We start from the raw sequence: 14,923 nt of genomic DNA on the forward strand, positions 1-14,923 counted from the left end.
TTCTGCTGCAGCACACGGATGCCGCTCTGGACAATCTGGTCGGGCTCCATGGTCCCTGATGACTCCACCTCAAAATAGAACCTGTTGGGAACCGCGTCGTAGTCGAACGGCTCACCTTCCTGGGCGGGTTCCTCCCACTGGGCGTACTTGCTCTTCGGCCTACCAATCGTCAGTCCTGTCTTACCCAAGTTCACATGGCACAGCGCGGTTGATAACTCACCATTCCACTTCTGGGTCTGTATCGTTCTCGAACCACATGTCAATGTGGTGCAACTTGTTGTGAGGGTCATATTCGAATCCCACAGCAGACGTCGGCATCCATTTGGCGTGCTCCTTTGCGATTCCCTTCTTGGCAATGCACGTAATCTTCAACTCCTGGTCCTTTCGCAGCTTCGCAATCAAGCAGCCGTAGCCCTCTGGGTCTCTTATGACGGGGCCACCAACCGCGTTTGCGTGTCGGCCGTCGACGACAAGGTCACGCGCATAGACCTTCATAATATCGTCGGATGTGCACTTGGCGTGTAGGGAGAGTGTCACGCTGCAGTGTTCGCAGTATTGCTCGCAGTCGCAGTCACGGGAGTAGTTGAGCTCGCCAACTTCTTTCGAATCGAGAGGGATGAGGCCCAGGCGGTGGGCAATGAACTCGTCAGCCAGCACTGAGCTGTTGACTTCGATTTCTACCAGGTCGATGGCGATCGTCGGCACCTCGGCTTGGATGATTCGGCGCAGGGCGTTGGCAAAGGCGAGGTTCGTCTTGGAGAGCTCAAAGTCGACCTTTGTGATATCGGCCTGGATCGCATCACGTCAGATTCAGCTCAACCTCACTGTAAGGAGGCGCCAGGGGCCTCCCATACCGCTGAGATCTTGACTTGGGGCTGCTCGGGCTCCCCGTCCATGACCATGGGGTCGTAGTTCATTCCGTCCATCTTGGTGTGTTCGCGCGCGGCGGAGAGGGAGGTGTAGGGTGTAGCAAGTAAAGACGCGGTTTCTGCGCAAGCGATGGTTAGCACTCCGGTGCGACGCGCTCAGGGCAACTCGGATCTCTCGAGTTGGGTCGGGGATGGCGCACAAAGAAATGATGCAGAGGGTGATTTTTTGCGACTACACGAGTGAAGCTGCTGCATTGAACATTGCACATGCGACCATCGATACAAAGCAGCGGAATATTACTAATCCGGAGGCTTATCGCCTTGCATGCTAGGTCGCCCGGGACGATAAGAAAAAAAAATTCCCCGCCATTTGTCGAGCAGCGAGAACTGACTGTAGAGACGACGTCGAATGCCTCTAAGCTCTGCTCTTATTCAACAAGCGAGCGTCAACAGACACCAGCAACCATGAAGATCAAGGCCCTCAGCCGCTCGGTGTCGGCCCACCAAGCGCCCGGGTCCAATGTGTCCAAGCAGCCGCGCAACCTCGACTCGGCGCTGCACCCGTTCGAGCGCGCCCGAGAGTACAAGCGAGCCCTCAACGCCGTCAAGCTCGAGCGAATGCACGCCCAGCCCTTCATCGGCCAGCTGGGCCGTGGCCATGTCGACGGCGTCTACTCCATCGCCAAGGACCCCAACTCTCTCGAGCACTTTGCCAGCGGTAGCGGCGACGGCGTCGTCAAGGTCTGGGACCTGGCGGACCGCGACGAGATCTGGCACACGACGGCCCATGAGAACATCGTCAAGGGCCTCGAGTGGACGCGGGACAAGAAGCTCTTGACCTGCGGTGCCGACCGCTCTATCAAGCTCTTCGATCCCTACCACACCCCCAGCGAGGCAGCTCCCATCTCGTCGTGGCTCGGCACCGGCGCCTTCACCAGCCTGTCGCACCACCGCTCCCGTAACGCTTTTGCCGCTGCCTCGAGTGTGATATCTATCTACGACCTGGAGCGACAAACCGCGGCGCCTGAGGTGTTGCATTGGCCCACGTCAGTCGACACCATCACAGACGTCTCCTTCAATTACGTCGAAACTTCAGTTCTGGCATCGTGTTCCAACGACCGTTCCGTCGTCATCTACGATCTCCGTACCTCGACCCCCGTGACCAAGACGGTGCTCAAGTTCGCCAGCAACCGCATCGCCTGGTCGCCTATGGAGGCCTTCAACTTTGCAGCCGCCTCCGAGGACCACAATATCTACCTCTTCGACATGCGCAAGTTCGACCGCGCCCTCAACGTTCTCAAGGACCACGTCGCCGCCGTCATGGACGTCGAGTTCTCCCCCACTGGCGAGGAGCTTGTCTCGGCCTCGTGGGACCGTACCGTCCGCCTCTGGAACCGCGACCGTGGCCACTCGCGCGACGTCTACCACACCAAGCGCATGCAGCGTGTCATGTCTGCCCGTTGGACTCCCGACGCCCGTTATGTCCTCTCGGGCTCCGACGACGGCAACATCCGCCTGTGGCGTGCCAACGCCTCCCAGCGTGAGGGCATCAAGTCCACCCGACAGCGTCAGGCCCTCGAGTACAACGAGGCCCTTGTCGAGCGCTTCGAGCACATGCCCGAGATCCGCCGCATCAAGCGTCACCGCCACGTTCCCCAGGTCCTCAAGAAGGCCAACGAGATCAAGACCGAGGAGCTCAAGAGCATCAAGCGCCGCGAGGAAAACGAGCGCCGTCACTCCAAGAAGCAGTTTGAGCGCAGGAAGAGCGAGAGAGAGAAGATGATTATGGCCAAGGAGAAGTAAAGGAATTTATGTATATGAGCTTGAATTGTCAGATCCGAACCAAAAAGAATTGGGTTTTGTTGGGCGTGTTGCAACGGGCATGGCAGGCATCGCATGGCGTTCAGGTTTTGCAGGGCTAGTTAAAATCTTTGGTACAGATATACCACGGGAGTTTCTAATCAGAAATTCTAATCTCTTTCCCACAATCCAGTTGACATCTTTCCGTGACTTGGAAATCGTACTATGATTATATTGTGACTTGATATCTTGAGTATTTCTCTTCGCTCACACATTGCTATTCGCACGCGGGTTACCTTGGAGATTAAACCTAGCCTACCTAATACATGGAATAAAACCATTATTGGGAGTGGCAAATGCAAAGAATCGGGCGTGTTCACACATATTTCTCAACTAGTCTTTAGGTGCATCAATGATCATTATTTAGAATAAGTACTTGTGCAAAGAGCAATACTTCATGTCTGATGGGCTCCTGTGTCAATCACGTGTGAAAATCAAGTTAAAGATGTATATATTTGCTGTTCAAAACACTAGCGATGATTCCCATGTTCCGCAAGCGATCCTTTGAGCGGCTCATCTGTCTGTTCGCGCGTTGCCTGACGCTGCAGTGTTGTGTTGCGTCCACCATCTATCCCATCCAGGACGTATCCTCTTTGTTCGCCCAGCCGAGGAAGTCAAAGGACGGAGAAAAAACAACGCCAGAGTACTCTTTGTAAGTGAAATGTAGTGTACTCCCAGACCAGACCGCAGCCCGAGCTGACTCAATCTTAGAAATCCCTTTCCATTCCAAAGAAATCCCATCCAAACTCCTGTAAAGCAAAAGCCGATCCGCAAGGTTTGTCACGCGATCGGAGGTATCTCTTTATCAATCGAACGGAAAACGCCCATGCCGCCGTCTTTTTTTGTTATGTCGCCGTCCCGTTCCATTGATATACGATAGTCCCCCTGTTGCGTAGCATCGTAAGACCCATGTCTGTCCAAACTCCGTTTAAAAAAATAATTGAAAGCTGTCCGGTTATCCGTGATTCGAAGTATTATGATGTTTGATGTTGTTTTTGTTGATGTTGAAGTGGTTGTTATTGTTGTACACGCCGGATGAAATCCGGGAGAAAATCGTTGGCGGCGAGGTGATGACCTAGATGCTGTGACGAGCAGCCTTCTGTGGTCGGTAGTTGGGCATCTCATTGAACCATCCTTGTGCCTCGTCGTACTTGTAGGCGTGGAAGGCGATGCCGTATGGCTTGGGCTCAATCGCATAAAGCATACCCAGGGGGACATCCATGTCAGTAATATCCGCGAGCGAGAGATCCATAAAGTAAGCCATCAAGACTCTGCAGACGGAGCGATGTCCAATGATCATAACATGATCCTCGATTCGCTCAACCTCTCGAACCATATCGCGCAGGCGGCTGATAACCTGAAGGTAGCCCTCGCCACCTACCCCCGGATAGATGTAGTTGAGCTTGTCCTTCGCTCGCTTCTGGTATTCATCAGGGTGGCTCTTGGCAATCTCGGCATAAGTCATGCCTTCGAATTGGCCCGCATTCAGTTCGTTGAGCATCTCCCAGTTCTTGACGTCGTAATCATCATCGGCCTCGAAGTATTCGGCCGTGTCCACGCTTCGCGAAAGCATCGATGTCCAAATGCAAAAGTTTTTGTTATCCCAATCCCGGTTCAACTCGGGATAAGGGGGCGTATTGTCGCCCGGTAGAGGTGGGAAGGAAGCCTGGGCCATCTTACTGGTCTGTTCCATAAGCCATTGCTTACGCTTGTGCGTGATGAATCTGTGAAGGGCGAGGCCGTAGTAGTGGCCGACCTCAGTTAGAGGTGAGTCGCCACCCAGCTTTCCCAGTTCGTTGTCGACGCTCTGGCCGTGCCGGGTGATCCAAATCTGACGGGGTGCAAGGTTGAAGCTTGCAAGGTAGTGGCTGATACCGTTGCTCAAGAAGCCCTTGAGCCGGTACTGTACCAACTTTCTACCAACATCAATCATCTAAAGATAGTTAGCGAGGTAGTCAATGAATCGCTGGATAGCAGAAACAAACCTGGATGTACTGCATATCATGCTGCTCCTCATAGTCTCCGAGAGTAACGTAGGCGCTTTCGTAGGCAGCGACTCGCTTCTTGAAGTCCTCAAGAGACTGCTGAGGATCCTTGTCCCTGTAGTCGGGACCCGATAGCTTTAGTCGCATATTGGCCTCGAGAACCTGAGGGTCGCGACAAATACTCTCGATGAAGAGAATTCCTAGCTTAGGTTCTCGCTGCCGGATGCGGTTGACGATGTTTTGGCGTCGCTCCACGGTGCTGTTGGTGGCGTCAAGAATACCGACGGCACCACCACTAACCAAAAGGTAATCCAGTAGCTCGTCCAATGTCTCCATGGCAACTTGCTCTCGCATCGCGGCAGCTGTTGTATTCTTGGGATCGAAAAATTGAGCAGACTGATCAATTTCATCCTTCTCCTTGCCTTCGCCATCATTGAGGTCAAGAACGTCAGGCTCACTATCCTCTAGGGGCATCGCAAGCTGAGGCGCGGGCACGCCATTCAAGAGAATAGCAGCAGCCTGAACTGGAGGGTCGAGATGGCCGGGCTCTGGCAACAGATTAGGATGGACAGGGACCTTGCGGCCAGCAGCAACACGCCTTCTGTTGCCGACGTTGAAGATGCGCGAGTCATGTTGTTGCCATGACAGGTACCGTTGGAGCTTCTTCGTGATGTACGACTTTCCTCGCGCAGGCAAACCAACCATGACAATGACCAGCTTGGCAGCGACATCGCGGCGGGGGATTCTTCCGTCGGGGGAGACCCTCGAACGGGTCATTCCCGGGATGTTGAGCGTTGTGGCATGGGGGCGCACTCGAGGGGTCTGGCTGCCGGAATTCTGTCGTACAGGGGGACTGGGTCATGAGTCAGCGCGACGCTTGCAGAATGGGGATCGCCGGGGCATCAACCACCGAAACCGGTGGTTGTGTGGCTTTGCGACAGTGATGCAGCTGACGGGGCACACTTACATGCGTGGCGAGTTGGGCGCCGTAGAGGTGACGCTGCGCGCATAGGGAGGTGTATCTGTGAGATCACTCAGGCCGCGCAGAGCAGCGGCCATCGAAGGGAATGCTGGAGGAGGGAGGTGGTCATCGTCGGCGGGGGGAGGCAGGACGGCGAAATTGGTATCGGATTCGACAGCCGTGGACGACGATGACGGCACCGGAGAGGATGGCGAGAAAGAGGGCGAGAGACCGAGGAGGCTATGCATGACAAGCTTGGCCAGTGCCGACTGCTTTGATTGTTTGCGACCAGCGTCTGTGAGGAGAGAAAAGGCGGGTAAGCTTGCGTCGACGTCTTTGTGGTGGTGGTCGAGAGAGGAGGCTGGATGTAGGACAGGAGGAGGAAGGAGGCGGGTTGGCAGAATGCGACCAGCGAGGTTTCGAAGTACAGGATCGTGGAAGGACAAACAGGTTGATGCGGGGGGCAAAGTCTATGAGCAAGAGGCAAGAGGCAAAAAAAGCATTTATGAAAGCGATGACGCCGATCAGGAGGGTAGAGGGTTAAGAACAGAGAAATAAGGATGAGACACACCTGCTGGGGACACGGGAACAGCTGAAGGCATCTGGGCAACAAGGGAGTCTCGGCTCCGAATCGAGAGAGACCTGAAAGACTTGGAGGGCTCCAGGCGATGAGTCGCAGCCTGCTGCTGGTGTTGGGGGCGCTCGTGCAGGCCGTGGAGGCCGTGAGGGCCCTGGAAGCCCTGTCGGGGTGAGCCCTGAGAGCCCGCGCTGGTGCAGCTGCAGCAGCGGCTACCGACTGTGGCTGGCCGTCCAATCCAGCGACAAGGATTACAGCCCCAGCGAAGCCGGCTTGCTGGGTGGGCGCAGTGGGCCGCAGGGGGCGACTGCAGGTGGGTTCCAGTGGACTCCAGTGGTAGCTCCAGTTGACCACCAGCACACGACCGGTGGTGAGTGATGGTGAGTGGTGGGGAGCGTGCAGGTTTGTTTTTCGTTGGCGCGCTGACCCTCTTCGCTGCGCGCTGCAGGCTCGAGGACGTCAGTGGGCGGCCGTGGTGGGGTGGCCCAGCTTGCGTGGCGCTTTCGGGGCGTTCGGGGCTCTTCTCGGTGTTGTCTTCTGGTGCCCGGCTGCGCTACAGGCCGCTTGCAGCAGGTTCGAGGTGAGCTGGAGGTGGGAGAGTCGTAGCGCTTGTCGGGGATGCCGCGCTTGTGCTTGTGGGGAGGGGAGAAGCGAGGAGAATAACCCTGAATGGTGTTGGTGCTATCTGTAGGTAGGGCTTGGCTGGAGACGGGCTTGTAAGTTGTTGAATGTGAGGAGTAACAGCGAGGACGTGTTGAGGCGCGAAGGGTAAATGAGTTAGATGGTCGCTGTTGGGCGTTGAGTTCAGACCCTCGTATATTGGTGCTTCTTTTTTAGGAGTCGCTCGACGTAATACGTGCGTGCGTCCAGCGTCAGGGAATGCGTTGCGTTGTTCGTTTCGTGTCGGTGAGGCTGCCCGGCTGTGCAGTCTTGCCTTCTGCTCTCTGACCGTAATACTTGGCGTACGTATATTGCCCCGTGGGATGCTGTGATGATCGTTCTTGTCGTGTCGATGTTGGATACGTCACCGGGTTTTCAGGCTATGCCCATCAGGACGGGCCCTGTATGCAGGTCGAGCCAGAGGCAGCCTGTATTATAGTGGTCGCATCGAAACGCTCATCAAGACGGTTGCTTGGGTGTTTGGTTGCCCTGACGGGGGTGCTCGTCCTGGTCAGGAGAGCAGCGAGGCAGAGTGAGGTGATGTTGGGTGGTCCGTGGCCCCGGGTCGCGCGGTGGGCTTGGATGATGAATGATGAGTGACGATCCCAGGGAAAATGTACCAAAGCTGTTTCCAGGTTTGTCGCTGTGCTTCAGCTGTCCATCCCGGCGATCGAGGTAGGGGATGTGGTCGACTTGTACTCAAGGTTTCACACGAAGGGCCTGACCGAGAACCTGCGGCCCAATACGTACCGAGCATCCATCCACCATCCACCCTCCACCATTCATACCCTCCACCGTCCTCGTACGCATCCTCCTCCCTCGCTATCTTTTAGTCCCATGGCGCTTCGCCCGTATTAGTTGGGCGGCCTGTGGTGAAAGTGTGTGTGTGGGCGGGCGATGGAGAAAATGTGATACCTGTGCGATACCACTCTGCCAGGACCCAGCTCGGCCTGCTCTCCGTCCAGACCGACTTACATCATTGTACATGCCTGGCACCTCCAGCGCCAGCGGCGTTGCATGTGGAAAATACCCTTCCTCTTACCTGCCCCCCTCTCCGGGGACATGCTGGAGGTGCCGGCGATACGTATTGGCCGAGATCGAGGGGTGCGAAGGACCCAGATAACTGCTCCCCCAAGATCCTCCGTCCGAGTCCCAAGATCCACGGTCGTCTGCCCGCCTGGCCCTAGTCCCTCCCACCTCCCATCGCATGTACCGTATATTCAGGTCATCATGGCATGTCATGTCATGGCATGTCTCGCACGGCATCAGGAATCCTGGGAAATAGAAGCCTTCCTCCGCCGCCCATCGGATTCGCCCCGAGTGAGCCGCTGCTCAGAACCCAGGTCGACAGCGTCTTGGATTCGCCGGGGTGTCCTCTCCAGCTCGCTGGGCCCCCATGAGGGCAAATTCCCAACGACCCCCAAAGATGTCCCAGAGTCCCAAGCCGCCAAGCGCACCCCGGCGGAGCTTCCGCTACCTTTCCCGGCTGGGTCACCGCGGTGGCGCGGGGCCATGAGCCCATCCACCATAGCTAGCTCCCACACGCTGAGCATTAACTGGGTGCTGGCCCCCGTCTGCCACCAAACTCACCGAGGCGCTCGCCGTGGCACGCTCGCCAGTGACTCGCCAGTCTCCGTCTCCTTTCGCTTCGGGGGGGAGCACCGGACTCTCGGGAACAGGCCTCGAGACTGGTCATGATTGCCATTGTTGTCCTTTGTTACAGCCCCATTTGACATACGATGCACCTCCATACACGCTGTCAAAGCCTCGAGGCAAAACGAGGCAAGGCGAGGCGAAGTGATGCTGGAGACACCACAGGTCCACCACACGCAGTCTAGTGACGCCGCAATCTGTTCGCAGAATGCAAATGCAGCCAGGGCACCGTGGACCCATCGCCAGCGGAGACCCATCCCCATTTCTCCCTTTAGGCTAGGAGGTCACTGAGCGTACCTAGGCCGCATCGAGTCAAGCTGCTGTGGCACTCCCCAAAAGTCTGCACGCTACTGCGGACCAGGACCTTCTTTTTTGGCAATGGAAGGAGCTCAAACCTCTCCACGAAACATCAACCCTAAAAGAGTCATCGCCCAGCCCGCTCGCGGCTACAAACTAGCGAGGTCCGATTTCGCCGCTGCGGGGGGGAAGAGGGAAAAAAAATTGTCAAAAGGGGGGAAATGTCGAGTCCCCCACCTTGCCAGCATGTGTTGTGCAGTTAAAATTACCTCTGAGTATTCGTAAGACGGCTGCCACAGAGCCACGGCAGCCCATGGCGCATGGCAAGCTGTGGCCGTCTCTCTGAGTCACCCTCGATGGGCTCAGGCAAGCTGAGGCGGGCGGATGTATGATTCCCGAGCCTCTCATTGCTCGCCTGCTTCTGATGGCCAAGCAACCGCGGCAAGCATATGGCCAGCATACGCCCACCATACACCCAACATCTGGTCAGCATCTGGCATTGCCTGTCCAAGTCCCCCGTTTGTAATGAGCTGGCCCGCCGCGCTGGACCTGCCTCCCTGTCTTCCAGCTCTCCCCGGCGCGCTGGCCCTGGCCTGTCGTTCGAGAAAGGCATTCAGACATGCTCCAACCTTTCGAGTCTGATGAGTCCCGGAAGCCTTGACATTATCGTCTCAGCCTAAAATAACACAAAAAGGGAAAATACGAGCCGAACCACTGTCTCGGTCTTCCTTTTGCCGTCTCCCTTTCGTTTCTTTTTGGGGACGTGCTCTGACATGTTTGGATGCTCCCAGCATCAGGCTGTCAATTTCGACACTCAGAGGCACAGGCCCTACCTTGAGGCGGGAGTAGTCCCGATAGGCCATGCAGTCGCCTTGACTCAATCCCAACTTTCCCCCTGGATTCGAGGAGTTGCCATCATGTGAAAAATCCACAGGCATTGATTGTCTCTCATCAGCTAGTCTTACTATATTGGCACTTGTGGCCCGTTGCCAGTAATGACCTGCAGCAGCCTCTCTGCACCTCGGGCGAATTCTCCGACGACTGACCTTGCCGCCCCAATCTCTGACAGTCTCTGATACCTATTGCTTCATGTCTCATCTCATATTCCACGAAGCCTGGGGCAGGAAGTTTGACAGCGTCCCCAACAAGTATACTCCGTAGGTGCGCACCAGCTAGGAATGTGGTACAGTGTGTGGATAGGTTTATTTCAGTCCCAACGAGCCCCTTATTAGACCCTTATCGTTTGGTCTCTTCGTAATGCACTAAGTTTAGCTCTTTGTTCTCCTACAAGTGAGACGGTCGGTCTCATGGTAAACGCCGATACATCACATTTCCGAGAGCTCCTAGTGGGCCTCCGCTCTCCGGAGGGATGCTCGAGCCGCTGGCGAACAGCCAGGACAAACTAGCGCTAAGGAGCTGGCCAAAGTTCTGGCTGGTGTTGTGCGTGCAGGCTAGGGGTGGGTAATATCGACCGACATGCAGAAGTGCGCGTCAATTAATATTGGTGACTGGTCCCATCAATGCTTCCATGCTATGGGTATCTCAAAACAATAGTCCAGTTGCATCGGCCATCGAATTCCGCCGTCCAGTCTGGCAGGCTCGCTTGGGCTTCAATGCCCGGAACCCCCATTCGACACACGCAGCTTCCCCATTCTTTTCACATGTATCACCCACATTCTTCCAACGGTTGGAGGGGTCGCCGGCGCGACGGCACCAGATGCGGTGCGGGGAATGAAGGTTGCTGCAGGTAGCGACGGAGATTCCCAAATCAAGGCAATGCAATCACCCCAACCTTCCAACGCCCAGGGCTCGACATCGGGTGGGGAGAGCGGGGTTTGGCGATGACCTGTTTGTGTTGGAGGCCGAGTTGGAGGCCGAGATGGAGGGTGAGCTTGACCACCTCGGAGCCCAGCTTGTGAATCCCACGTGGGAACAATCATACGTACCAAGTTGCCAAACCGAGCTTCATACATGAGCTAGAGTCCGATCATATCACCTTCGTCACTCATCGCCTGTGCGGTTCCGTGTTGCTGAAGTGAGAGACAGTGGCCATCGCCATGGTGGGCATGGTGGGGGATACTATCAGAGCATGATGGCAAGAGTGAGATGCTCAAAGGCGGGGTTGAGTCTGGAGATCGGTTCTCACGTCAGGCCAAGAAGCCATCTGGGGCAACTTTTAGTAGATGCTCCATCGCGGGGAGGGAAAGATTACTGTGCATGTCGATTGTTGTGACAAGATTATGTGACTCGGACTGTCGAGTCCCGTGTGGCTTACGAGACCCACAGTCCCTGGGCGTATAGGTGGCTGTGCATTGTCAGCCACACGCTGTCTGCTCTGACGCCACAGATCCACTGGAGAGAAACCATTGTCAACTTCAGATATCCATCAACCAGCGGAAGAGAATGTACAGTGCGGGTACAGAGCTCCAGTTTCCCTGTTTGATTCCCCAGGTTTGCTTTACGTGATTCCACCACAAAACAAAGACCCTGTAGGCTACTGGCAATTACCAAGACCCGAATTGTGAGTGCTGGTTCTTTGTTTGAACAACGCTCCTGGCTCCTGCTCATGCCAGGTGAGGTTGCATTTCAGTTCGCATTCAGGACTCTCAGTCAAACGCAGCCTCAGACTGTGTTCTAGCCTCGAGACCTGTATTAAATTGCTTACATTATCGGCTTTCTGCCTTGTCAGCTGCCGCCCACCCAACCGTTTTATGTTGCCAGCTGCCAGCACTGTCAGGCACAAACTTTAAGGTCTAAGGTAGGTAGATTGACTCGAGAGTTCACTACGCTTTCTTCAACCTTTCACCAGCACCACAACCTCAACGCTCTACGTCCTACTAGGGCACCCCGGCATCACCCCAAAAGGGCTCTTTGGAAAACTTGTCTTACGATAAGGAAAACGAGAGCCACGGCACCTGCCTCTAGGGTGGCAGAACCTCACGATAACAGTCACACGTCTGCGTTTCGCCCAAACCCACCTGAGCCGTTCTCGGAAGACTCGACACGGGAAAGAGCAACCTGGCTGATACTTTGTATCTCCCAGTTGCACTCGCTTTCATCGCAACACGACTTGAGTAATCAGGTTCTCAATTTCCCCTCTCCTTTCAGCTTTCCTCAACTCGACTCTGCCAACTTGCTCCCTTCACAACGCCCTTCCTCAACGCCCTTTCATAACTCTGATCACCCGGCTGCATATGATCACAGATTCGGGGGATTTCCTTGAGCACTTCGCACCCTAGAACCGGGTGTAATCTTAACTCAGTTGTGAGTGTCGGACGTTGCACAAGCCACTCCCGGATGTATAACTTACCGTGGCATAGAGCTTGATTGACCCGGTGTTAGACCACCACCCAATCACGCAGACATGGCGACAATTGAAGCTGTTGACGGGCTTGCGCCCTTACGGGAGACGGCGACGACGAACAAGCCCGAGGTCAACGGACCTTGTGAGGTCGCTCCAAACCCTCTAATCGACGACCTAAAACCAAACAACCTTCGACGTGGCGTCTTGATTCCCCTCAAAACGACCCAAGAGGTCCGGCAAGACCACGTTATTGTGCAGGCTTGGATTACCAGAGCTCCCACCAAGCTGGCCAACGATGTCATCTCGTTCGTCTGCCCCCACCCTCCTCAACTGCATCTGCATCTGCCATAGATGTTGACAACTAACATATTCTTAGAGCCTTGCGTAACATGCGACCCGATGCTAGTGCTAATCCCCTACCTCATCTTCGCAGATGCGCCAAACCCGCTGATCTTCCTGCCCACTTGAAGACTCAGTTCATGAATGACACCCCAGCAGGTCGCCAGATCCATACCGCAAAATCAACCTGGATCTATATTATTGTTGGAGAGGTCAAAGACTTCACTCGGGAGGATCTGACCAATGCCATGACCAGCGTTGAAGGGCTCGACAAGGATCTGTTCACTTCAGTCATTTCCATCCCTTTGCTGGCACCAACGTCCCAAGTCCAAGCTGCCATGTGGTCGTCACAATTTTGGCCGACGGTGTATCGAAAGAATAACCCTCTCGGTCCTCACCCCAGCATAGTGGCTCGTGGGACTGACGAGGTCAAGGAAGATGCCTCACTATGGATGGCGCTGGCACACCGTGTGGCCCTCCAGGCCAAGGAATCCGGAATCGGCGAGGCTATAGGAGCCGTCATCGTCCAGAGAGATGGAGCCAAGGCAGAACTCGTCGGTCTTGCCGGGGACGCTCGCTGGCATCAAGAGTACAGCGACGATCCGTTTGGCTCGAGCAATCCGATGACTCACTGTGTGCTCCGAGCTATTAGCATGGTTGCCCAGAAGTTAGTTCGACACGAACGACGGGTCGCTGGTCGTCCAGTGAACGTCCCGAATCTCGACTACGACGCATTCCAAGATGCCCCCCTGATTGAGTTGGAGAGGCGGTGCTTTGAGCAAGATCACCCGAATAAGGACGGCTACTTGTGCCATGGTCTAGAGCTTTACGTCACCCACGAGCCATGTGTCGCTTGCTCGATGGGTATTCTCCATTCGCGCATGGGGAGGGCCGTATTTTGCAATCACATGCCTCGCAGCGGAGGAATGAGCTCAGATGATCGTCCTGATGGAGGTGGACGAGGACTGGGACTCTTCTGGAGACGCGAGCTCAACTGGAGCTTGATGGCATGGGAATGGGAACGTGAGGCCGTTCCCGACCTGCCTTCTCTTGACCCCACCACTCATGTTTAGGATTACCACCTCCGAGGTCCATACGAGACTCATTCGCTCCCGAGCACCAGGCAAGGAGCCGGGAGCAACAATACGGCAACGCAAGAGCGGCCGCATAATATCAATACATCACTAGACGCAGCCCGTCACTGGCCGAGAGAGATGGGCGTGAAACGCGGCAAGACGGATGCCCTCCAATGTTTGACGAGGGTTACTATTCTGGTCTACTACCAACTGGGGCATTGGTTCAAGGAGAGGCGGAGGGTTTAGATAGGCCTCTGTGCTCCGGGAGTAGGGATGGAATGGGGACGCTGCGGGTCGTGTAACAATAGCTTGAGCAGAGACGAGCAGAGCATGCATATAAACAACTGGTGCCTGATGCCAGACACGATGTATCAAACATGTTCCTTTGCGCAGGATAAGTGGATGATCGGATTCGTATTGCGGAATTTCTCCGTTGAAGAAAACAGCAAACAAAGGAAGACGGCTTTCGTTTAGTCCCGGTTCTAGAGTGGGCAAGGACCACATGTGTGTATTTATGACATGGCCACGGGAAGGTAGGGGCGTTGAGTTCTTAGCAAGAGATGTAAGGAAATAAAGACTGATAAGGCTCTGATCCTGATAACGCTCTGTTACGATACGAACATGGATCTACATCTATGATGCTTGCCGTGTGCATCAAACATGACTCTTTAAGCGGGAGAAACGGATGACCGGACGAAGGGGTGATCGGATTCTCAGTGGCAAATTTCTCCGTCGAAGAAACAATGTGCAAACAAAGAAACCCAAAAAATAAAGAAATGGAGGTTTTCGTTGAGTCTTTGATCTATAACCGCGGCAGAGCAGTGCGGCAGAGTGGGCATGGGACCCTGGCTGGGTTGGCTCCAGTGCCCCTCCTTGTTGGCTCGGATCACCAGTGGAGGAGGTGGTGAAGTTTGGTCTCCCCTCCCCTAGTACGCGACGTCTCCAGCACCTCCCTGCTCGCTCTGGCTTTTGTCTTTGCACGCCCACGACGTCGCCCACGCCCTGACCGGAAAACAAATCTCCCAGAGCCGACGCAGGGCTTCGAGAGACGCAGTGAAAGGCCCTTGATTTTGCACTCGCCATGCGGTTGCTTTGACTCTTTGGCCGCCATTTCCAGCCTCGTCCATCCGTCGCCCACGACCTCTCCGACTGCCCCAGCAGCGTCGTCATCAAAGGACTCCCGCAGCGTCTCGCCAGTCGCCCTGCTCAGACCGTCCGCCTTCTATCCTCCGCGGCGCCGACCTGGGCGCTGGAGCATGCGCCGAGCTCGTCCGACTTGTCGATATTCAACTTCCTCCGTCACGCTAAAGCTTTCCACCCCGCCGGCCTCCATCACAGACCC

The 14,923-nt window shown here is 55.5% G+C and overlaps 5 protein-coding genes across 5 annotated transcripts; 3 read left to right on the forward strand and 2 right to left on the reverse strand.

Annotated features, from left to right (window-relative positions):
- Positions 1-137: 137 nt before the first annotated feature.
- On the reverse strand, positions 138-1,161 carry BGZ61DRAFT_448916 (DNA-directed RNA polymerase). Its single transcript, XM_046245530.1, has 3 exons — positions 1,070-1,161; positions 855-988; positions 138-789 (listed from the first exon to the last, which is right to left on the reverse strand). The coding sequence occupies exons 2-3, from the start codon at positions 924-926 to the stop codon at positions 217-219; spliced, it is 645 nt and encodes a 214-aa protein (XP_046106020.1). The 5' UTR covers positions 927-988; positions 1,070-1,161; the 3' UTR covers positions 138-216.
- Positions 1,162-1,198: 37 nt separating this feature from the next.
- BGZ61DRAFT_448917 (WD40-repeat-containing domain protein) lies at positions 1,199-2,854 on the forward strand. Its single transcript, XM_046245531.1, has one exon. The coding sequence runs from the start codon at positions 1,335-1,337 to the stop codon at positions 2,670-2,672; it is 1,338 nt and encodes a 445-aa protein (XP_046106021.1). The 5' UTR covers positions 1,199-1,334; the 3' UTR covers positions 2,673-2,854.
- A 950-nt stretch (positions 2,855-3,804) lies between these two features.
- BGZ61DRAFT_348744 (6-phosphofructo-2-kinase-domain-containing protein) lies at positions 3,805-5,773 on the reverse strand (the record flags this gene model as incomplete). The annotated part of the gene is made up of 3 exons (XM_046240092.1): positions 3,805-4,662; positions 4,715-5,567; positions 5,682-5,773. 3 exons carry the CDS (start codon positions 5,771-5,773, stop codon positions 3,805-3,807), a joined length of 1,803 nt encoding a protein of 600 aa, XP_046106022.1.
- A 2,156-nt stretch (positions 5,774-7,929) lies between these two features.
- Positions 7,930-8,610, forward strand: BGZ61DRAFT_574244 (uncharacterized protein; the record flags this gene model as incomplete). The annotated part of the gene is made up of 1 exon (XM_046256152.1): positions 7,930-8,610. The coding sequence occupies one exon, from the start codon at positions 7,930-7,932 to the stop codon at positions 8,608-8,610; it is 681 nt and encodes a 226-aa protein (XP_046106023.1).
- Positions 8,611-12,226: 3,616 nt separating this feature from the next.
- BGZ61DRAFT_349568 (cytidine deaminase-like protein) lies at positions 12,227-13,578 on the forward strand (the record flags this gene model as incomplete). The annotated part of the gene is made up of 2 exons (XM_046240155.1): positions 12,227-12,471; positions 12,543-13,578. 2 exons carry the CDS (start codon positions 12,227-12,229, stop codon positions 13,576-13,578), a joined length of 1,281 nt encoding a protein of 426 aa, XP_046106024.1.
- Positions 13,579-14,923: the final 1,345 nt, after the last annotated feature.

Source organism: Ilyonectria robusta (assembly GCF_021365365.1).
Source record: "Ilyonectria robusta strain PMI_751 chromosome Unknown BGZ61scaffold_7, whole genome shotgun sequence".
In the NCBI taxonomy this organism is placed as follows: Eukaryota; Fungi; Ascomycota; class Sordariomycetes; order Hypocreales; family Nectriaceae; genus Ilyonectria; species Ilyonectria robusta.

Excerpts from the sequence above, each read along its gene's own strand:
- BGZ61DRAFT_448916 (XM_046245530.1), bottom strand. The coding sequence starts at position 926 with ATGGACGGAATGAACTACGACCCCATGGTCATGGACGGGGAGCCCGAG. Across the intron at positions 790-854 it reads CCCAAGTCAAGATCTCAGCG|GCCGATATCACAAAGGTCGA; the intron begins GTATGGGAGGCC and ends GATGCGATCCAG.
- BGZ61DRAFT_448917 (XM_046245531.1), top strand. The coding sequence starts at position 1,335 with ATGAAGATCAAGGCCCTCAGCCGCTCGGTGTCGGCCCACCAAGCGCCC.